Source organism: Trichechus manatus, unplaced genomic scaffold, assembly GCF_000243295.1.
Source record: "Trichechus manatus latirostris isolate Lorelei unplaced genomic scaffold, TriManLat1.0 scaffold00009, whole genome shotgun sequence".
Classification (NCBI taxonomy): domain Eukaryota; kingdom Metazoa; phylum Chordata; class Mammalia; order Sirenia; family Trichechidae; genus Trichechus; species Trichechus manatus.
The window spans coordinates 9,928,946-9,953,230 of NW_004443945.1; the positions used below are offsets into that span (position 1 = coordinate 9,928,946).

At 35.1% G+C, this 24,285-nt stretch overlaps 1 protein-coding gene across 1 annotated transcript in view; it reads left to right on the plus strand.

Annotated features, from left to right (window-relative positions):
- Positions 1-20,092, plus strand: part of EIF3E (eukaryotic translation initiation factor 3 subunit E) — a 45,399-nt gene extending 25,307 nt beyond the window's left edge. Inside the window, exons 8-13 of the mRNA XM_004370691.3 lie at positions 8,697-8,823; positions 9,657-9,758; positions 11,441-11,550; positions 18,164-18,266; positions 18,580-18,714; positions 20,034-20,092. Coding sequence (XP_004370748.1) covers positions 8,697-8,823; positions 9,657-9,758; positions 11,441-11,550; positions 18,164-18,266; positions 18,580-18,714; positions 20,034-20,072 — 616 coding nt within the window. The 3' untranslated portion in view covers positions 20,073-20,092. The remainder of the gene's footprint in view (positions 1-8,696; positions 8,824-9,656; positions 9,759-11,440; positions 11,551-18,163; positions 18,267-18,579; positions 18,715-20,033) is intronic.
- The last annotated feature ends 4,193 nt before the right edge of the window (positions 20,093-24,285 follow it).

Consider the following 24,285-nt stretch of genomic DNA (forward strand, 5'->3'; position numbering starts at 1 on the left):
TTTTCAGACCGTCCATTTGTCTGATTTTTTTTTTAAATATAGAAAATATAGAAATAATAACAGCTAAGATTTACTGATGTTACATTGTGACAAGTCCAGTTATGAGTTATTCCTCTGCAGAGAAGGAGGCTTGGAGGAGACAGAGCTGGATAAAGCCAGGCTATGTGACTGGAGGGCCCTGGGCTTAATTACTTCATCTTCCTCCTGTGGTGGGTCAGGGCTTCTCTCACGGAGCGGCCTCCAGGGCTCCACTCCCACCCCTGCAAGCCCTGTGTTCCTGATCCTAGAGCCCGCTCTGCCCTCTAGGCCTGGCAGGTACCTAGGGGCTTACTGAGGTAGAGGCTTCAGGCCCAATTCGACTCACTTTGGGTTGTCATTAAACTCCCATGGTTTTCTTCAAAACAACCTCCGGGATGCCTCTTTCTTTCCTCCCTTCCCACCCCACAGCAATTTTAAGCTGCAGGACCTCAGGCCACATAGGAGCTGGGAACCCAGAACAGGCGCTGGCTCTGTGCTGCCTACGTGCTTGCGCTGAAGCCGTGGCCACGGAGGAGGCAGGCTCTTCGCGACAGCTGGATATGCCCCCCACTCCTCAGTAGGGAGAGGGGCACTGCGGCCCAGCTTTCCGGAGGCTGCCCGGAGACCCTCCTCGAGGGAAGGGATGCTCTGCAACCACTGTCACCATGCCCATTGCCTCATTAATGTGCAAAATAGTTGGATAGTAGATTTTTTACTATTGTCGTAGATGTGAAATGTTGGATAGTGAGAGGGTTGATAAGGGAGAAAGAAGTAGGTGTATATGAAGAAAATCTAGCCTCACATACCTGTAGTTGGAAACCAGAAGTGTTTTCAGATAATTGTGGATATTCTTCTTTGATAATACACCAAAAAATAAGTAATCTGGAATCTGAAACCTATCAGTGAACTTTTTGTATTTTGATACATTAAACTATATTGGTCTGTCTTGCACTTTGAGTGGATCTTTTACCCACGTGTGATTTTATAGCAGCTTGCGTTGGTCGTATAGAAAATACTGATTCAGTGAGTTATGCATATCATCCAAATGTGTTGACACGTTACATTATACAGTGCCAGCAATCATTCATTAGTATCCCTACCACACTCCTTAGAAAAGCTTTAAGTATTGGAAAATGATCAAGCTCCTACTGGCAGATACAAGTTTTCCAAAATTCTAGTTTTTCTTGAAAGCTCTAATTTTATTATTGGCAACAACTGCAATTGTTTTTCTTGAAATGACAGACTATACATCATTTTCTAGAAAATGTCTGCCAAATAACCCAAGCCTGAATAGCCGTGGTTTGTCTTTCTTTCAAATAAAAATGGTATTCTGTGCAAAAAGCAGCTCATTCAGTTGGCAACTCAGTTGCACAAGTGTTTTTCCTTAAAACAACCATGACGCTGAAGTATACAGCAGAAAAGCTTTGTGCATACTTCCCATTTAGTCATACAGAATGATGACTATTCAAGGGTTGAGATATTTAAAAATTAATATTTTAACTGCCGAATCAAGGAAGTTTTTAAGTGAAACTGGCATTTTGTGCTACTTCAAGTGTATTTTGGTGAAAAATACGGTGACTGGGATAATTTGGTGCCACTACCTTGATTTGTGCTAAGGTACTAGCAGGTTGTGTTTGTATGTTTGCTTACAATTCATTGCTTTTTGGTAACTTTACCAAGTAGTGCAACCACTACTGTAAATCAGTTTTAGAACATTTTCACCTCCAAACCCCTCTCATGCCTGTGGGACTATTTTTTCACAGAAACAGCCTGTTAGCAACATGTAGAAACATGTCCTCCTCAGTACTATTAAAACTTTCAGTTATTCACGAAATGACCACGCTTCCTGTTTTCACTTGCCATAGGGTCAGTCTACCATCATGTTTTCTTCCTTAGTAACTGCATGGGTTTTTTTGATTTTTGCTTGAATCTTTTTTATATGACAGTGTAGTCAGTTGGTTCGATCATTGTTTCAACCATTTTCCTGGATTACATATTCTTTAAGTGGAATAGCCACTTTCCGTTTAAACATATAATTTGCATGTCTACAATCAGTATTTTTCAGTTGTTTCTGTTAGACAGGAGATTAATGGAGAAAGTATCATATTCTTCCTGTTTTTAATTTCTGATAGCACAGTAATACAGTTTAATGAGGTTGATTGAGTGCATGTTAAATTAATACTTTATATAGGCTGTGAATTTCAATTTTTTGTTTTTATAATATAGAAGTGGAGATAATTTATACATTTGTCCTTGAAGTGAAAATTTAGATGTTAATGCAGGTTAAAGTCTCTTATGCCATATATATTACCATTTCTGCCATAATTTATCCTGAATCTAAAATGGAGATGATTTACACATTTGAAAAATGTTGAACTTTTAAAAGCAACATAATATTCAAGAAAAGGTATCAGGTGTAAGATAAAGCAGCGTTCATCGGTTATCAGAGATGAGGCTTTACCACTAAATGTAGATGCTGTTAAGGGGAAAGTGCATTTGTAATATAATGCTCTAGTTACTCTCCAGTTATAAAAAGAAAGATTCAAAATTCAGCTAGCAGATGAGTGCTTAATTTGTTTTCTAAATAAAAATAACATGAATTTCCTAAGAAATTTCAAGTTTTGTCATTAACAGGTCAACTGATGGTATCCACAGTTTGCCCTGTCAGACCTTTCCTGCCCTTATTTTTCTAGCCTTTTCTAATTAGGCCCTGATAAGAAAACACTTTTTCATGCAGGTATTTTACCTGCTCTAGCTCAGAATGACCTCTGAGTTCTCCATCTAAAATTCCTTTGTAATTCTACTTACTGTCCTGCTTTATTTTTCATCCTTTTCTTACAGAAGTGCTCTTTCACTTCTTTTTTTCTACCTCTCCAAAGCCTTTCTTTTTTCTAAGGTCCAGCTAGGGTTTACTTCCTTCATGAAGTCATTCCTGTATATTGTAACTGCTTTATATTTGTTTTTTAATTACTTAATGCCGTTGAAATGAACAAAAAGCCTTATAATTGCCTTAACTCCTCAACTAGATTATAAGTATACTTGAGGTTTTGGTTTTCGTGTTTTATGTTCTTGTAGCATTCTGCACATAATAAATAAATATTTTTTATTTGGAGCCATATTTTATCTTTTGATTACTAAATTTTCTGACTTGTAATTATGAAATACACTAGAAAAAATTTCTGTAAAATTATATAATTGAAGTAGGGTTGTGCTACGCTGAAAAAATTCGCTAAAATATTTTTCTTACCTACCATGAAATTAGAGCCTTGGTGGCGCAGTGGTTAAGAGCTCAGCTGCTAACCAAAAAGTCAGCAGTTAGAATCCACCAGCCACTCCTTGGAAACCCTGCGGGGCAGTTCTACTCTGTCCTGTCGGGTTGCTGTAAGTCAAAATTGACTCGACGGCAGTTTTTTTTTTTAATACCATGAAATTACACTTCAGAGCACAATAAATACTAAGGCTCTCAATTTTTACAAAAATGAATGAGGCTTGATTTCAAAAAAGGAGGGGAGGTACAGCCACTCTTCGTAATAGCTTACAGTCCAAACTGATTAAACAAGAAGTAGCACAAGAATGTGTTTACGTACGCTTGAATTGTGCATGCTGAACACACTATAAGTGCATCAGTGAGACTTGGAGAAGTTAGAATAATCCAGTGAAGAAGAAAATTGAGTTGACCCTTTATTTAGATTGACAGAGAAAAGAGATGATAAGCCATTCTCTTAACTTCCCTTTCCATTCATTTACATTGAATTCCACCATTTCCAGAACCCAGCATTGTCCTGTGCTGAAGACTTGATGTCTCCTCTAGGATATCCTGTAGAGACTTTGAAAGCATCTTCATAAAAAGTGAACTTACAACCTCTTTGCGTAGAACCTGTCCTTTCTGTTCTCTGTGGCAGTATCGAAGCTAGAAATACCAGATTCTATCAGATTCTTGACTCTCTTCCCCACGATACCTAATTAATCAGAATGTTTTTGAAAATTGTTCCTTTTGAAGTATTTCCCTTATTTATCTTTTTTTTTTTTAAATCCTGCATAATTGACTCTATCGAAGCCTACATTTCTTGCATGGAGAATTACATGGTTTTTATGACTCCAGTTTCTGCTTACTTCCAGTCATCTCCTATATGATTACAGAATTCTTTTCTTTAGGCTCTCCTGTTGTCCTTCTCACACATACTTTCTTTTTTTTTAATTTTAGTAAAATAACATAAAGATTGCCATTTTTAAGTGTACAATTCAGTGGCATTAATACATTCACCATGTTGCACAATAATTACCACTATTTCTAAAACTTTTTCATCACCCCAAGCAGAAACTCATCCCTTAAGCAATAACTCCCCATTCCCCTCCCCCCAGCCCCTGGTAACCACTAATTATTTTTATGGCTATGCATTTTCTTATTGTAGATATTTCATATAAATGGAATCATTCAATATTTGAGTTATTTCATTTAGCATAATGTTTTCAAGGTTCATCCATATTGTAGCATGTCTCAGAACTTCACTTCTCTTTATGGCTGAATAATATTCCACTGTATGTATATACAACATTTTGTTTATCCACTGATGGTGCCTGGGTTGTTTCTGCCCTTTGACTATTATGAATAATGCTACAATGAACACTGGTGTATAAGTATCTGTTTGCCTTCCTGTTTTCAAGTCTTACGAGTGGAATTGCTTGGCCATATGGTGGTTCTGTGTTTAACTCTTTGAGGAACCGCCAGAGTTTTCCACAACAGTTGCATCATTCTACACTCTCACCAGTGATGGATGAGCGTTCCAGTTTCTCCACATCCTCTCCAACACTTGTTATTTTCCTTTTTTAATATTAGCCACCCTAGTGTGGGTGAAGTGGTATTTCATTGTGATTTTGGTTCGCATTATCATAATGACTAGTGATATTGAGTATTCTTCATGTATTTACTGGCCATTTGTGGAGAAATGCCTATTCAAGTTCTTTGCTCATTTTTTGGTTGGGTTGTCTTTTTGTTGTTGAGTTGTAGGAGTTCTTTCTATATTCTGGATGTTAATCTTTATCAGCTACATGATTTGCAAGATTTTGTCCTATAGGTTGTCTTTTCTGTTTCTTGATGATGCCCTTTTTAGTTTTGATGGAGTCCAGTTTATCTGTTTTTTCTTTTCTTGCACTTGCTTTTCATGTAGTACATAAGAAGCTATTGCCAACTCCAAGGTCGTGAAGATTTGCATCCCTATGTTGTCTTCTAAGAGTTTTATGGTATTAGCTATTATAATCAAATTGTTGAACCATTTTGAGTTAATTTTGTATTTGGTGTGAGGTGGGGGTCCAACTTCATTCGTTTGCATGTGGAAATACAGTTGTCCCACATCATGCTTCTCATGTCGAAACAAAACAAAAAAGGTAGACTCTAAATGTGTTGTTAAGGCAAGGTGGAATGGCGATTATTTTGTATCCAGTTAGAGATTAAAGCATTGTATTTATCACGTACTGACAGTATCCAGTTGCTGTCGAGTTGATTCCTACTCCCAGCAACCCTATAGAACAGAGTAAAACTGCCTCGTAGGGTTTCCAAGGAGGAGGGGCTGGTGGATTTGCTATGCTAAAAATGTTAAGATTAACATTATCCAGCTATAAGCACTCATCACAATATTCCCAAGGAAAGCAGCTGTCAGATAAATCAAAAGAAAAATCTAGTCAAATTCTACAGATGCCTTCCAAGCAATAAATATGCTCTATGAAAATCATATCCTTATTGACTGATGTTAACATTTCGTGGTACCTATCTGTGTGAAATGTCAGTATTTGGTGGTACCTATGTCAGTATTTGGTGGTACCTATCTGTGAAAACATTTTCGAAGATGAAATGTGTAAAATCTTATTACAGATAATCATTAACAGATGAGTAATCAGTTTTAATTATAGACTGTAGCTTTGAACCCAGTTAAGCCAAGTTATCCCCAATAAATGAATTCCATTCTTTTCAGTAATAGACTTGTGATATAAAAATATTGTACTCATTTTTAATTTTGTCAATAAAAATATTTTAGAGATTGTTTTTCTCTCTTTTTATATGTATAGCTACATAATATTCTCAGTTTTGCCTTTATAATATTCTTAATTTTGACTCTTGGCCTGCAAAGCTCAAGATATATACTGTCTGGCCCTTAACTAAAATTTTGCCAACCCCAACCATAGTCGTCCAGAAACATAGAGGTGATTTCCAAAGGAAATCATCCTCCAATAAAAGTAATGAAGATATATAGTACAGTGCAGTGATATAGAGTTAGGAAAAGTAAAATGAAATACAAGTTTAACATATACAATGAACATGTTGTTAGGTGCCTTCCAGTTGATTCCAACTCATAGCGACCCTTTGTGGAACAGGAGGAAACACTGCCTGGTCTTTCTTGTACCATCCTCACAATGGTTGCTATGTTTGAGCCCATTGTTGCAGCCACTGTGTCAGTCCATCTCATGAAGGTCTTCTTCTATTTTGATGATCCTTGTACTTTACCAAGCATGATATGCTTCTCCAGGGACTGATCCCTCCTGACAACATGTCCAAAGTATGTAAGACATAGTCTCGCCATCCTTGCTTCTAAGGAGTATTCTGGTTGTACTTCTTCCAAGACAGATTCATTCTTTTTCGCTGACCCTCTACCAAGCATGATAACATGTCTAAAGTACATGAGACAAAGTCTTGCCATCCTTGCTTCTAAGGAGCATTCTGGGTGTACTTCTTCCAAGACCGATTTGTTAGTTCTGGCAGTCTGTGGTGGTACGTTCGGTATCCTTCGCCAACAGTAGAATTCAGATGCATCAGTTCTTCAGTCTTCCTTATTCGTTGTCCAGCTTTCACATGCATATGAGGTGATCAAAAATACCATAACTTGGATCAGGTGCACCCCTCAAGGTGACATCTTTGCTTTTTAACACTTTAAAGAGGTCTTTTGCAGCAGGTTTTCCCAATGCAATACATCATTTGATTTCTTGGCTGCTGCTTCCATGGGCGTTGTGGATCGAAGTAAAATGAAATCCTTGACAGCTTCATTGTTTTCTGTGTTTATCATGATGTTCCTTGTTAGTCCAGTTGTGAGGATTTCTGGGGTTTTTTTGTGTGTTAAGGTGTAATTCATAATAAAGGGTGTAGTCTTTCATCTTCCTCAGTAAGTGTTTCTAGTCCTCTTTGCTTTCAGCAAGCAAGGTTTGTGTCATCTGTGTATTGCAGATTGTTAATGAGTCTTCCTTCAATCCTGATGCCGCGTTCTTCATATAGTCCAGCTTCTTGGATTATTTGCTCAGCATACAGATTGAATAAGTATGTTGAAAATATACAACCCTGAGGCACACTTTTCTTGATTTTAAACCACACAGTATCCCCTTGTTCTGTTTGAACGACTACCTCTGTTTACAGTTTCCGTACGAGCACTACTGAGTGTGATGGAATTCCTGTTCTTTACAATGTTATCCATAATTTGTTATGATTCACACAGTCTAATGCCTTTCCATAGTCAACAAAATTTTACTTGCATGTGATATTAATTATAGTGTTCGATAATTTCTGCATTCCGTTGCATCACCTTTCTCTGGAATGGGCACAAATATGAATCTCTTCCAGTGGATTGGCCTGGTAACTGTCTTCCAAATTTCTTGGCATAGACAGGTGAGTGTTTCCAGTACTGCATCCGTTCGTTGAAACATCTCAGTGGATGTTTTGTCAGTTCCTGGAACCTTGTTTTTCACCAGTGCCTTCCTTCAGTGCAGCTTGGACTTCTTCCTTCAGTACTATCGGTTCTTGATCGTATGCTACCTCCTGAAATGGTTGAATGTTGACCAATTTTTTTTGGTACTGTGACTTTGTGTATTCATTCTATTTTCTTTTTGCACTTACTGCGTTGTTCAGTTCTTTGCCCATAGAATCCTTCAGTATACTCAAGGCTTGAATTTTTTTCTTCAGTTCTTTCAGCTTGAAAGATGCTGAGTATGTTCTTCCCTTTTGGTTTTCTAACTCCAGGTCTTTGCAGATGTCATTATAATACTTTGTCTACTCAAGCCACACTTTGAAATCATCTGTTCAACTCTTTTTTCTTCATCATTTCTTCCATTCGCTGTAGCTACTCTACGTTCAAGAGAAAGTTTCAGAGTCTCTTCTAACATGCATTTTGGTCTTTCCTTTCTTTCCTCTCTTTTTAATGACCTTGCTTTCTTGATGTATGATGTCCTTGACATTATCCCACAACTCATCTGGGTCTTCAGTCCTTAGTGTTTAGTGGTTCAAATCTATTCTTGAGATGGTCTCCAAATTCAGGTGGGATATACTCAAGGTCGTACTTTGGCTCTCATAGATTTGTTTTAATTTTCTTCAGCTTCTACTTGAACTTGCATATAAGCAGTTGGTGGTCTGTTCTGCAGTCGGCCCCTGGCCTTGTTCTGATGGATGATACTGAGCTTCTCCATCAATACCAGCTGACTGGCTTTCTCACCAGTTTTGATTTTTGAGGTTGGATTCTGTTTCTTTTACTTGGAGGAGATGCACTTACAATATTCATGCTTAAGTATTTGAAATCTTAGTTTACTGAAACAGTACAATCTGATGAGCTGTTTAAGTGTTTTCTTTAAGTCACATATGAGTATAGATCTAGAAAAACTAGGTATTTTTTAAATATTAAATAATTTTTATGTTTTTTCCTTAGGTATCTTAACGCAATTCAGACTATGTGTCCACATATTCTCCGCTATTTGACCACAGCAGTCATAACAAACAAAGATGTTAGAAAACGTCGGCAGGTGCTAAAAGACCTAGTCAAGGTTATTCAACAGGTAAAAACTAAAATCTTTATTTATTTATTTATTTATTTATTTATTTATTTATTTATTTTAATGCCTAAACTTAAAAGTCTAACTTTTCTGTTTAAACTGACTCTTAGTTCTTAAGGTAAAAATGTTTTTTAATAATAGGCAGCAAGTATACAGGAAGTTTAGAGGAGAGCCTCAAATGGTCGTTACTGTGTTTAAGTCCAAGATATACTTATGTTAGAGGACATATGAATGCTTATTGCTGTTTGCTAGGTGGATACTTATTATACATTATATATTTGTGTTGCTCTGCTGCAACAGCTGAAGGAGATCTGAAGCCTGTTGGCTGCATAATTCCAGAGAGATGACCTTTTCACAGAATACAGTATTAATTGTCCCCAGCTTGTATAAAAGTTGCAGCCCTACTTGTTGATCTTCAGTGAGCTTCTCAGTAATAACTATGGATTAGACAAAGAAGCTAAATATTTGATGTAATAATGCATTAAATACAGAGAAGTAACTGTCATTCACTAGGGTCTGAATACCCTTATATACGGGGAAGTTCATCACTGTTCTTTATTGACTAAGGGAGACTTTTGGAACTATGGGAATTTGAAAAGCTTTTACAATGGTTCTGTAATGAGAATTTAGAGAACTTGGTCTGGAAGGCATTCTAAGCTTAAGCTGTGGTCTGGAATCAGGTAGGAGCAATTAATTGCTGTGAATAGGTGATAGTGGGTAATTTGCTAGAAATGAATGGTAAGGAAGGAGAAAACAGGAATATTGTGATATTCTAGATGTCATCTGTTAAACAATGTTAAATCAGACCCAACTTCACCTTTGAATTAATTTTACAGGAATCTTACACATATAAAGACCCAATTACAGAGTTCGTTGAATGCTTATATGTTAACTTTGACTTTGATGGGGCTCAGAAGAAGCTGAGGGAATGTGAATCAGTAAGTATGAATTTTTACTTATAAATTAATAATAATATCAGATTCTTGGATATTTTGAGTTACCTAGCAGTGATTTAATTAAAATAACAAAATAATTATATCAGAAATATGTTCATATTAATTTAAGATGGTAGATTGTTTAGGAATGTGCTAGGTGAAAGACATTTTGAATTTTGTTGGCATTATGTATCTCTTTTGTTGAGGCAGTTTGTTAAAACATTTGGGGATATTTTAAACTCACAACAACACCTGTAAGTCCGTGTCTTGCCCTGAATGAGTAAACAAGTGAAATGTTTCATATATACGGTCATGGTTTCAATGACTCACACTTCACAACTGAGATTCTCAGTTTGTCTTTAGAATTTTTCACATGATTTTGTTTAACATTTGCTATAAACCGGTCAAACTAAGAGTGTAAATTTTATAACTACAGTGTCTTCTGTTGTTTAGCAAAAACTAAAGTACCTTCTTAGATTTATGAGTTTTTTAAAATAAGTTAGCTTGCACATTTTAAAACTAAGAACTTCTCTGTTAAGTATAGTTGCATTTACCAAATTCACATTACTAGCTGTCAGCTTCATGTTTTGAACCTAAATTCTGGCAAGAAATGGCAAAGTTTGTTGAAGCACTGAGATCTTCTTTTTCTAAGGGGGAAAAAAAATGTATCATGCATACACAAGTTCAGAGATGGTTTTCAACCATTAGACAAAATATAAAATTGGATTCCTAATCTGATAATTTCTATTCATGTGGACATCATTGAAGTAAACATTGGTGTATATTTGTTACACCAAGTATATAGACCCTTGCTATGATCAAAGTCCCTGGGTGGTATAAAAAGTTTGTGCTTGACTGCTAACTCAAAGACAGTTTGAATTTACCCAGTGGCACTATGGAAGAAAGGCCTTATGATCTACTTCTGTAAGATTAAAACAAACAAAAAAACAAACCTATTACTGTCAAGTTGCTTCCAACTCATGACAGCCCCATGTGTTACAGAGTAGAACTGCCCTTCAGTGTTTTCTTGGCTGTAATCTTTATGGAAGCAGATTGTCAGGCCTTTCTTCTCCAGTGGCACTGGGCGAGGGGGTTCAGGCTGCCAACCTTGCAGGTTGATAGCTGAGCACAAATCGTTTGTGCCAATCAGGGTTCTTTCTGCAAGATTACAACCATTCAAAATCCTGTGGAGTGCAGTTCTACTCTGGCACACATGGTGTCACCATGAGTCAGAATGGACTCAACTCCTTGTATTTTTTTCTTCCTTTATATATTTCCAAATCTATCTACTGTCACAGAAATACTCATATCTTTAGTCTATTCATATCTGTTTTAAATAGCTGGGAAAGATATGTTACCTTCAGAGCATTTATGTAGGATAGTTGACAGGACAGAACTGCTTTGTCAGAGTGTTTCACTGTTACTTTTAAAGTCATCAGTGCAACAAGCAAACATTTCAGTCGTTAGGCCTTTTTCCTGCAGCATTCTTTTTCCTGCTTGGGTTAACTGTTAGACGCTTGAACATAGTGTTCTAGATGGTGCTGTGGTATAGAACTCCTATGACATTGTATGGGGAACTGTACTAATGGAACAGTAAGTAAAGCAGACTAAATATTTGAGTCAGATTTTTGAAAATTACTTGTTGGTGTCATTAATTTTTTGCCTTTTATATTTTATATGCACAGGTGCTTGTGAATGACTTCTTCTTGGTGGCTTGTCTTGAGGATTTCATCGAAAATGCCCGTCTCTTCATATTTGAGACTTTTTGTCGCATCCATCAGTGTATCAGCATTAAGTAAGAACACCCTGATTTGATTTATATTTTTTACTTTTAAGTTCCTGGAAGTTTCCACGTACTGTAAAGTTACACTTAATAGGATTCCATTTAATTAAATTTTAATTTTATTTCCCTTTGCTTTTACAAGAAAAAGGAAACGATCTAATAATGGTTTATAAAAAATTCTAACTTGTTTGAATTATGGGATGTGGCAGACTCAGAACTATCTTCTTTAGTTTCCATATATATAGCATGGTGTGATGATTTTTCAAAATGATAACCTTGAGGCAGTACATGACCAGTTACCCTTTTTGAGAGTAAATGCTATTATGTTATTACTTATGGAGAAAATGAACTAGTTTTAGTTGGTTTTCAACAAAATAAGGAGTTAGTCCTTGATAAATCAGAAATTCTGTTGAAAGACCACCACATTTGGTAATCATTTCATCTAATCGACTTTCTTTAATTACATATTTGAATTCCCATATAGTAAGCTCCTATGACATCCTAAAATGTTGAAACATGGAAAAATTATTGTGAATTTTAGTTAGCATTTTCTCTGTTGTGTCAGAAAATTATTGGGAAAAAAATTGTGAAACTTACGTAACCTATTAGAAACTACTTTTACATATTAGGGTTTGAAAAATAACTAGCGCCCTGTGGCCACAGATGAAGTCAAACAGTAAATGCTTCGTAAATGTTTATAAACTTATTACTTCAATGTTTGTCTCTAAGGGATTGTGTGTAGGCCAGGTTCTCTTTCTTTAATGTCATTTGTTTTTGCTAAGGCATCCGTACTTGCTTGCCTAGTTTTAGTGGGTTGTCATTGAAGTGGGTGTCCAGAGTTAGAAGTAGAGTGTGATCATGGGACTTTCCTATGGGAATTGAATTTGACTCCAGTTTTATTAATTTGCTATAGCTAGCAGACATATAATTTTAAAAGTCTGATACTCTTAGTACCTGTAAATTTCTAATATGTAGTTGCTTATCAAATAAAGAGGTAGGTATATCATATGTGGCATTCTATTGAATGACAGATAACTAAATTCTTGGATTACTTTTTGTTTTAAGATTTATAATTAGGGTTTGTGAATGACAGAGGTTAGTATTTTGGTTTCCTTTGTGGAATTTTCCCCATCTCTCATTAGAATCTGGGCACTTGGGTAGGTTTTTTTTTGGTCCAGAAATTAGTGAACTACCTCTGTTTGTAAGCCTTTTGAAAGCAGACTCTCCTTTTTTGTATCTTTAGCACCTAGTGTACTAACTTTGCAGAGTTTAGATACTCAGTAGATATTTGTTAAATTAATAAATTTCTTCTGTCTTTTACATTAATGAGGTAGCATTTTTGTCCATGATGATGCTTTTTTTTACTTTAGTTTTATTAGAGTAATGGAATGAAAACCCAATGACGTAGTGTTAAGAAGGTAGGGTGAGAGTGTAGTTTTAGGCAAGAAAAGAAATACTCTTCTTAGAGCAACAAAGTGATCTTAGGTTGTAAAGTTCAAGGGGAATGGTGTGATACAGTAGGACTAAGTCCAGGGGGGTATGCGTCTTTATGTTTTTAAAGCTCATTTATTGGGTTGAGAATAATGCTAAACATTTAAGTTGGGCTTTTATAAATGTAGCAAATATCTTAATTTTGACGCCCAAGGATTTGGAATCCATGAGAATGACCAACAGAGCTAAAATTTACCTTCAAGCAGTACATAGGAAAAAAAGTAATTGTTCTCTAATTCAGAGGTTTGGAAACCTAATTGTACATCAGAATCATCTGGAGAACTTTAAAAAAAAAAAAAAAAAAGATTTCCAGGCTCCTCCCCAGACCTTCTGAATCAAAATCTTTAAGACAAAAGCTTAAGAATCTTGAGTTTAAAGCTTCACAGGTATTTCTTTTTTAGTCAGCCTTGGGGAACCATTGCTCTAAACAAGTGATTTGTGATCTGGATTTTATATAAGAACCAAGTGAGCAGCTTTAAAAAGAAATAAACAAAAATAATGGATGACTGAGCCCAATCCTAAAAAAGTTAAAACAATCTCTGAGGGGAAACCCTGGCATCTGTATTTTTAAAAGATTCCCCTAGTGATTCTGATACAAAACCTTTTTTTTTTTTTAATTAAACTTTGAGATGATTGTAGATGCAGTTGTAAGATTGTAAGATATAATGCAGAGAGATTCCCTCAGCCATTTATGCAGTTTCTGCCAGTGGTAACATCTTGTAAAACTATAGTAAAATATCACAACCAGGATATTGACATTGATATATTCTAGATACAGAACATTTCCATCACCACAAAGATCCCTCTTGTTGCTCATTTATAGCCAAGTGCACCCTCTCCTACCATTCCTTTACTGCTAGCAGCCATTAATCTGTTCTCCATTTCTACAATTCTGTCATTTCAAGAATGTGCAAACAGTTTTTTAAAGGTAGTGTTTAACTTTTTTTTAAAGAGAACAAAAATGTTATTTATGATTATTAATTAATAGCAGCATAACTAGTAGTATTGCTGTTCAAAGAAGAAAACATTACAAACGTTAATAAGCATCTCTTCTTCATAGGAGGCAGGGAGCACACCCTCACAGAGCTTAAAATCAAGAGGAAAAAGATATTAAATAAATGGACAAATAAATATAAAATTACCAGTGATGGTAGGTGTTTTGAAGAAAATACAGTGATAAGAGAGAATGACGTGCACATAATTTATATTTTGGAAAATTAGAGAAGTAATTTAGACGAAAGTTTCAGTGAACCCTGACAACTCCTTAAGGGTAATGTGTTGAAGCCCCAAACTAAACTTTTTTTCCACTGGTATACTAATTATGACAAATTATTCCATTCATTAGTTTATGCAGGCCTATCCCTGCCTCTAATTAGTCTTAAGTTATTTAATATTTGATTTTGAGGTGAGGGGGGAGGATTTGTCTCTGGCCTCCTTTCCTTCCCCAGAGGACACATTTCAAATGCTGAATAGAATAGTAGTATAAAACCATGGTTGTTTATTAAACAACTCTTTCCATTTGGGATTTGGAACATTCTGTTAATAGGTTTCTTAACTAAATGGCTATAAGCACATGTGATAGTCATATCTTTATAAAAATGCATATTAAGAATGTTTTTATCAGTTTATATACAACCCTACAGATTTGTAGGATAAGTTACAAAATCTGTTTACCATAAAGTATGCAACATCTGTCAAGAAAAATTACTGGTAGGATTTAATTTAGTATAGCTGAATATCAGATATGGTGTGTGTCTGAAATTTAAAAGCTGTTCTAAAATAATTCTTGGACTAGTTTTCAATTGTAGATAAAAACAAAGTATGGAAGTAATATTTTGAATGTGTATGATAAACATATTGGAGCATACATTAATATAATTTCTCTAAAGGGGGTTAATTTTGGCTTTTCACAAAAGACAATGATATTTGCCAGCTAGTCTTGCATGTCTTTAAGTTATGAAGTCATTCTACTTTGCCTGTTTTATTAAGTAACATTTAAGATCTTAATATTTCTCTTAAAGTTCTTATTACTGTGCGACAGTTTATATTTGGGATTATACTGATACTAGAGAGATTAAAAGATCCATTTCCAGATGGAGAGAAAATAATGTCAAAGTCCAATATCATTGCATGTCTGTGTTAAATATAAAATATATGATAATGTACTCTTTAATTACTGAGATGTTCAAAAACTCAGTGAGAATTTCCAGTTGTTACACATAGCATATATTTTTGGCATTTCTCAGTTTTCTCTGCTTCCTCCTTATTTTACATTTAAACATAGTTTACACTTGACACTTTTTCTTTAATTAGTTGTTACAGCATACCCTCATAAAAGAATGGAGTACTTTTCTTTGAATAGGCTGAATAGTTGGCTATAGTGAAATCCAGGCCACAGATTCCCATATCTTAATGCTTAAGTCAATTGCATTTGAAATAAATTATAAGTAAAATTTGGAAACCCAGGTTTTTAAAAGAGGAAATTAATTTAAAAAAAAAGAGAAATGCTGGGCACCAAATCCTTATTTGTCAAGATGTGTCTTGGTAGGAGGGCAGTTGGGAGGGTTCAGGGAAGGGAGACCATCTAAAAGGTTAGCATTGACCACCTTTATAGAAAATCAGCCTTGAGTTATGAAACCCTAATTGGTTCCCTAAAGTTAGATTTGTATATTTTATGTTCTTAAGTGTGACTGTTGGTATTAATTACTGCCCAGAAACAAGAAAAGTTTCTGGTTTTATGCTGGAACCATGACCATGTTTAATTAAATTGAACTGATGAAAAACTACTTATTTTTGCTGTGTCTTTGGAAATAGCATGTAAGGATTCCATGTGTATTTTTATTTAACATATTCAATATTATGTTTGTGTGTAATTGAGTAGGTAGGCAAGCTAGTCAGCCTAAAGATGTGTATAAGGCATTTACACAAAATAGTAAAATGTGTACTTTAAGCTGCCTACAGACAAGATTGAGATTTTTAATGTAATCTAAATAATCTGGGAATTATTTTTGTTTTTAAAACCTGGATTGAGTTAGATACTTTTCTCAGAAATTACACATTTGATGCATTTTGTCTTATATTTTACTTCATTGATGAACTGAGTTATTTCAAATAGCATTTCAGATAACATGGTCTAGGATAGCTTAATCCAACTTTGTGTATTAAATTTGATTTGATATTACTTTTCATTTTTAAATATTTACTCTCACATAAAATCACTAGAATGGAAGAGAATTGTAAACTGAGGATTTTGTTCTATTACTCATTTAATTTCTTTTACTTTGTCTGTTTTCCTATTACATAAAAGAAACTGGACGGTTGCCACCTTCCTTAACTCACTTTCAGAGTGATTGGTGGTCAAACACCAATCTAATCAATAGGTTGACCCTACCCAATGGTGCTGTGGAAGAAAGGCCTGATGATCTACTTCTGTAAGATTAAAACCAAAAAAGAAACCAAACCCATTGCTGCTGAGTCTATTCCAACTCATGGTGACCCTACGTATTAACAGAGTAGAACTCTGTTAATACAGCCAAGTTTTCTTGGCTATAATCTTAATGGAAGCAGATTGCCAGGCCTTTCTTCTGTGGCACCACTGGATGAGTTTGAACTGCCAACTTTTAGGTTAGTAGTTGAGCACAAATTGTTTGTGCCATCCAGGGTCGTTTCCGCAAGATTACAACCCTTGAAAACCCTGTGGAGTGCAGTTTTAGTCTGGCACACATGATGTCACCGTGAGTTGGAACTGACAACAGATAACCTGCGATGCCATCAGTAATTTACTAATACATCTTGGACCTTATTTTTTTCTCTAACTTGATTTAAAGGATCAACAAGCATAATGCAAATGATAAATATACCCAAAATTGGATTATGGGTTAGAGCATGCAGACATTTTTGGGTCTGGATCCATGTTGCCTGTTTGTCCCGGCCATGTTGGAATATGAGCCTTAGAGTATGGATGTAATGATGAGGAAAGACAGAGAACTTCTATGTAAAGTTATTATACATGGTGGAATTTTCTTTCTTTTATCTTAAAATCTGAGATTAAATATTTCTTAAGGTAAGCTGTTCTCAAACCCCCAGACTAAAACTGATAAACCCTTTTGCATCTCACATAAGCAGATGTTTAACACAACAACTACAGCTGTTGTGAATGCAGTGAAAAAATATAGTGGGCTGTGAAAGCATCAAACAGATATATCACAGTTGGGAGTGTCTTAGAAGGCTCACGTGAGTGCTGTTTTAGCTGAGACCCATGTAGCAAATAGTTAAGTGAGCCTTTTAAGCAGAAGCCATAGCATCTGCAAACACCCTGAAGTGGTTGAGAGCATGGCATGTTTGATGAACTGTATACTGAATACTCGTAAATACGATATACATGCATTCATAGATACTCTTCCATCAGCTGATGCATTGATTTACCTACTGTCAAGGTCGGTGCTTGCTTTAGTTAACAAATTAAGCACTGCCATGGCCTCTTCTTTGGCCTGATCATAAATTGTAAAGATATAAAATGAAGATTGGTTGATTTTAAAAAGATCAGGGTGTTTCTCTTTCTTGCTTGCTCTCTTTCTTATGCTTGTGAGTTCACTTGCACTCTCTGCTTCTGTCTGTCTCTCTCCGGTTTTAAATTCAGTGGACATGTAGGTTATGTAGTGCACAACTCCAGGCAGTACCCCAGAGCTTTGTGGCAAAAATATACACAGCAGCCCTAAGAGTGTATGTTTTTTATTATATTATAGCCATTGCTGATGTTCCTTGTAGTAAGTTTAATTTGTATAATTATTATACAACATATACAACTCCCCCCAATCCCCTGCAGATCATTATTTGTTGAACACCTACTAAACGTAAGGCACTGTTCAAGAAGCTGGAGGGATTTCTGTAAACGCAGACTATGGTGCCCTTTTCTCAAGGATCTTACAGTCTGTTTGTTAAAATAAAGATAGATCGTGCATAGAACAAGAAAATAGGCACAAACAGATGAGCAATGCACAGTAAGGGTCTTAGTATTTCAGAGAGTGATCCAGAATTACCTAAAAGTTTATGCAGAGTGTAGGTTAAACACATCATGTACATAACGCTAAGTTTTTAGAGTCACTTAATATTGCTGTTTTTATTTTTTGATCAGCATGTTGGCTGATAAACTGAACATGACCCCAGAAGAAGCTGAAAGGTGGATTGTGAATTTGATTAGAAATGCAAGACTGGATGCCAAGATTGATTCTAAATTAGTGAGTATTATGTTAGTTATGCTACATACTAGATATTAGTTGCTGAATATTTTATCCTTTTCTTTTTTGAGAATTTTTAATTAAGATAGTTTATTCTGTTCTTAGTAGAGAGAGAGAGAGTCTGTGTGTGTATAATAGTTCTTTGAAGGCAGTAGCAACATTCTTTTTTCTTTTGCTAGGTGAATATTTTTATCTCTATACAGTATATAAAAAGATGTACAGCCAGTCACGTAGTGTTATTATATCATCCTCCTGACTTACCTGTGAAATTCAGTCAATATTACAAGATCACTTTCCCTCTGTTTTATTTCAGGGTCATGTGGTTATGGGTAACAATGCAGTCTCACCCTATCAGCAAGTGATTGAAAAGACCAAAAGCCTTTCATTTAGAAGCCAGATGTTGGCCATGAATATTGAGAAGAAACTTAATCAGAACAGTAGGTCAGAGGTAAGAACCACAAGTTTTCTCTTTTGTATGGGATCTAGCAACAATATAACATAATTGTTACATAGACTTCATTTGAGAACATATTAATACTGTTGTATCTGATTTTGTATTTGTATTTGTTAGAGTTATGGACATTTTGTTTAAGAAATTACTAAACTAGAAGAGTATTTTCTTAGAGTTACATGCATTAGTCAAGGAAACTGAAAAAAATTAAGTGTTCCTAGTTTATTATAACTATTTTTCTTTTCCCTTTACTCTTCCTGTGTGACTTCATTAACTCATTTCCTCGGGGTTTTCTTTAACACATCATTTTGATACTGGCAGATGATAACTTACATGTGTAACCCCCTTTCAAGTGCTCTGAAATGTGTTTTCTTTCTAAATCTAAAGAAATATATCTGTAAAACTGTTGACCTTACTCCATCTATTAGTGCTGTTTTACAAATTTCATTTTATCTTTAGCTGATGTTCATATTTGTGTCAAAAAGTATATCTCACTTTTTGGTAGAAATCTGTTGAAGGAACTTGTATGGCTTTGTTATAATTGAATCCCAAGTCACCTTTGAGGTTCTTTAACCAATTATGACTACCTGGGGAGGGTAGGAAGTCGTTTAGAAGCAGTTGGACGTTTAAGAACCCATTTGATTGAAGTATTAGGAACAGGCTTATGTCCTTAAAACAGTCATTCAGTTTTAAAAGTGAAGAAAGAATTAGAAAATTGTTGTCCAGGCCTTTTACAACCAAGTCTAGAATAACTGAGCCTGAAAATAACTTTTATATAATAATTTCTTTCCTTTGTGCTTCAGGATCAATTTGTGTTAAGAATATTGATACAGTATTGGTAATATTGTAATTGTTATCATTTATAATTGGCCAAAAATTACATCAGATGATACTGTATTTTTACGCAAATAACACGTGCCTTCTACATGTTTGCCAACTGTGCCCTCCCCCTGCAAGGTATTTTCATAAGTGCTGCTATGCCAATTTTTTTTGCATGTTGCTGTAAGAAAAAATTAGGATAGCATGCTTGGGAAAATACCTCACAGGAAGAGGGTGCGGTTGCCAAATGTAGAAAGCGCGCATTATTTGTGTGAAAATACAGCATTTTGATATGTTTGTTTTGTTCTAAGTGAGATATTTGACACTTAGTTCTTGTAGAGATTGTTAAAATCTTAAGAGAATGGTTTGTTAGGACTAGTCAAATGTAAAAATGCTTTTTACTTGCTAAAGTAAATGATAGTATCAGTTTTTTCCATGTTAGCTTTTTTAGAAATTATTTTGTTTTCACCTTGTTGATTTCTTTTTGTATATTTTAGGCTCCTAACTGGGCAACTCAGGACTCTGGCTTCTACTGATGAACTGTTTTAAAAAAAGATGAAAAAGTAGAAGAAAGATGCAACAATAAAACCATTACGTAAAGTGTGACATACATTTTAGAAACAACAAATTGAGTATAAATTTCGAAGAATTTGAATAAAATTGGCCGTGCTTTATTTTATCTTATTGTGAATTTCCTTGTGTATGCAAGTGTTTTTAAACTTTTTATTTTAGGATAATTATGAATTCACAGGAAGTTGCAAAATAGTACAGAAAAGTCCCATGTACCCTAAGCCCAGTTTCTTCCAGTGGTTAGTTACATCTATGTACAGTGTCAACACCAGGAAATTGGCAGTGATACAATGTGTGCGTATAGCTCTAAGCCATTTGGTCATGTGTAGAGTTGTGTAATCACTGTAATCATGATACAGAACTATCCTCACCACAAAGATCTCCCTCTTGCTACGCCTTTGTAGTTACACCTATCCCCACCAGCCCTAATCCCTGGCATCTGCTAATCTGTTCTTCATTTCTAGAATTTTGTCATTTTGAGAGTGTTATATACATGGAATCATACAGTATGTGACCTTTTGTGATTAGCTTTGTTTACCCAGCATAGTGCCCTTGAGGTCCATCCATTGTTGCATATATCAATAATTTTTTCCGTTTATTGTTGAGTAGTATTCTGTGGTATTGACTTATCGTATTGTTTAACCATTCACCTATTGAAGGATATTTTGGTTGTTTTCCAGTTTGGGGTTATTACAAATAGAGCTGCTATTCCTTAATTCCTTAAAGAAAGTGGTTCCTTAGTTACTCACTGGACAGCTACAGAGAACTTAAGTAGGAGTATAAATTGAATTTTATAAATGCCTCCCTGAATATACACACACACAACACAGTTTGCTGGATACCCAAAATATTTCAGAAGTTAAATAAAGCCCTTGTTGGGTCTCCTTTACACAGAAGTGGTTTAAGTTTCACTTTGATTTTTGAACTAAACCCCAGTCAGATAAAAAATTTCTGTTTTTACTTTCATGGAGTAGTACAAAAAATAAAAGATACATATATATTATTCTTTTAGCTGACATTTGACCAGGCCACTGTCAATATGCACTTAAGTTTAGAGAATATGGTAGTCAAATTGCACCTGCCATTTAAAGAGCATACAAAGCTCCTAATGCTAAACTTAGGGCCAGACAGTAAATTGGCTTTGTGAGCCAGTTGCTCTCTGTTGCTTCTACTTAACTGTCATTACAGAACAAAAGCAGCCTTATATGTAAACAAATGGTTGTGTCTATGTTCCAATAAGATTTATTTACAAAAACAGGCAGAGGGCCAGATTTGGCCCATGTGCCATAGTTTGCAACTCTTGACTTGGGGTATTGATACTTCCAAGCTGTAGTTCAAAGGTACTGAAGCTAGAGGGGGAATTACTGATCATTTAAAGCCAAATGCTAATTTTTTATTTGCCCATAACCAGTGTTGTGAAAAAGCCATGTGTAGGCCAAGTACAAACTCAGAGGATAGTTTATAGTACAAAATGGTCTAGGTTTATAGAAAAAGTACCAAAAAGTAACATATCAATAATTAGATAGAGACCCTCAGGTCATGTATAGGAGCTGATCCCATCAATCAAAAGTTCAGATCTGTAACCTGAAATAGTTATACAAAATTATAAAATTGCATAATTACTCAGGATATATAAAAATGAGAAGGTTGTTAAGATACCCATGTTTCCCCTCTTCACCAGTGACTTGCGCAAAAAGTTATTCCAGGCCACGTTAATAATTAACTTTTTCTGAAGACTGTTGTGTGCCTGAGTTGATTCTGACTCATAGCTCAGTCAAATCACATTAATAGCAAAGATTCCTAGGTGATTACATAGCTAGCCATTACCACCAAGTTCAACAGTTAAGTATGCCCTACTGGATCACTAAAAACCCTAGAGACGAAAGAAAGAACATGTCAGGTATTTTCACATCTATTTCTCTAAAAGAAAAGAAGAAAAGGTACCTAGTGTCTGAGTGCCTGGAAACACTGAACTTTAGGTGGTAGTATTTATTACTGATGAGGAAACAGATGATTGTTGAAGGTCATTTAACTAGTAAATGTTAAAGCAAAGAATTGAAAACAGGTCTTTCCATTGTATCATACTGCCCCTCATTACATCATTGTTACCTGATAATCCTTTGAAATTAAAATTGCAAAGGTTTAAGGGATATATGTTTAGTAGATTGTTGAGTGAAAGGGTCTTGCTCTGAAAAAAACTATACAAGTCTAAGCATTATCTTCAAATGAGAACCAAAGAACCTAGTCTGGGGATAAGGGAAGTATTTTTTGAGAAAGGAAATGTCAAGTTTTCCTTGACATCTGAGTTGAGTTTTTAGGATAAATAAAAAACAAACTAGAAGTAATCTATTTTTTCTACCAGTATAGTCTTTGGACACTAGTGGCCCCACCAAAAAACCTATTAAAATAAAACTTTGAACATTGATTTTCTTCCTATTTATGCTCTGCTTCAAGGTTATCTGTTATATGAATACTTATGTTCACTACAGTTGTTTTTTTAACCACTTTTTGCTTTCACATATTGCTGCCCTTTGAACTTGAAGAAGGATGCACTATGATCATTAGGATCAATAGGAAAAAACCTATAATTAATGACCATTGTTATATATTACCATTTGTTGTTAAAATGCATTCTTTAGGTTTGCATAAAAACATTACATGATGCATATCTGTTGCATCAGTTAAATATATATATTTAGGAGTACTGGTCATGATGTATAACATTTTTCTTACTCTGCAGCAGTCAAAAAGCTTGAAGCCACTGTTTTGGAACACTGAGAGGAAGCCAGCAAATTAGTCATTTTTTATACAATATCATTTTTCTTGCTCATTCCTCTTGTAATTGGACTTTTTTCTTAGGTTGCTTTTAGGATCTCCTTTTCATTGATATTCTGCATTTTCACTGTGACATGTCTGAACTGAATTTTTTATTTGTACTCATTGGGATTAATTGGGCCTTGATTCTGAAGATGAATTTTATCTTTAAATAATTCTGGAAAATTACATCTTTGGATATTTCTTCAGGTTTTGTTTTCCTCACTCCAGAAAAACTTCCTTCCCTTTCATATTTTTCATCTCTGTCATCTGTGCTGTATAGCATTTTGGGTAATTTCTTCAGCCGTGCCCAATTTGCTGTTAACCATCCATTGAACTTCTCATTTCAATTATATTTTCATCTTTCACAGTCTTATTTTTTTATCGTACTTTCAATGCCCACTTGTGTTTTTAAAAAATATTTTGTTTTGACTTCTCTGCCACCACTCTTGCCAAGCTATCATCTGTCACTTAAATGAGTACAATAGCTTCTGAACTGGTCTCCCTATAACTATGCTTGGCCTATTCCCCACCCATTCTCTGTATTATAGAATGAGAGTGATATTTTCATATAAAGCTGATCGTTTTTTTCCCCTGGTTAAAATCCTTCAGTGGCTCCCCATTGTTCTTAGCCTAATGACTTAATCCTTAATGTGGCTTTCATTATTTGGCATCTGCTTGCTGCATCAGGCTCATTTTCTGACAGTCTCAAGTCATGCTGGCTTCTTCTCAGTGTGCCATAACAGTGGCTTTAAGCTTTTTTGACTGCTGCAGAGTAAGAAAAACGTTATATATCATGATCAATACTCCTAAATACATATATTTAACTGATGCAAAAGTTATGTACCCATGTACTTCTAGTTTGTTTTTTATTTATCCTACAAACTCAACTCAGATGTCAAGGAAAACTTGACATTTCCTTTCTCAAAAAATACCTTATCCCCAGACTAGGTTCTTTGGTTATGGTCTCAATCTCATTTGTATTACTTATTCCATTTATAATTACATTATTAATTTTATAACTAATTGGTTACTATATGTTCTTGCCTGTCATTTTCATTTGTTTAGGGATGATATCTGTCTTATTCACTATGAATCTCTAATACCTGGCTCATATTAGGCCATCAGTAAATTATTGGATAAAGTAATGTACGAACGGATGTTGTTCAGAATGGTATAATGGGGGGGAAATGTGGTTTTGAAGGGGAAATATAAGCTGAAAAATAAATGTACCTGTCAACCTTAACTCTCATTCTGCTATTGTCAGGTGATCTTGAGCAAAATTATGTGTTTCTTATTCTCTGATTTCCTAATATGTCTAATGGCAATATTAACTGCTTTGTGTGCCTGGCTGCTTGAGATTCA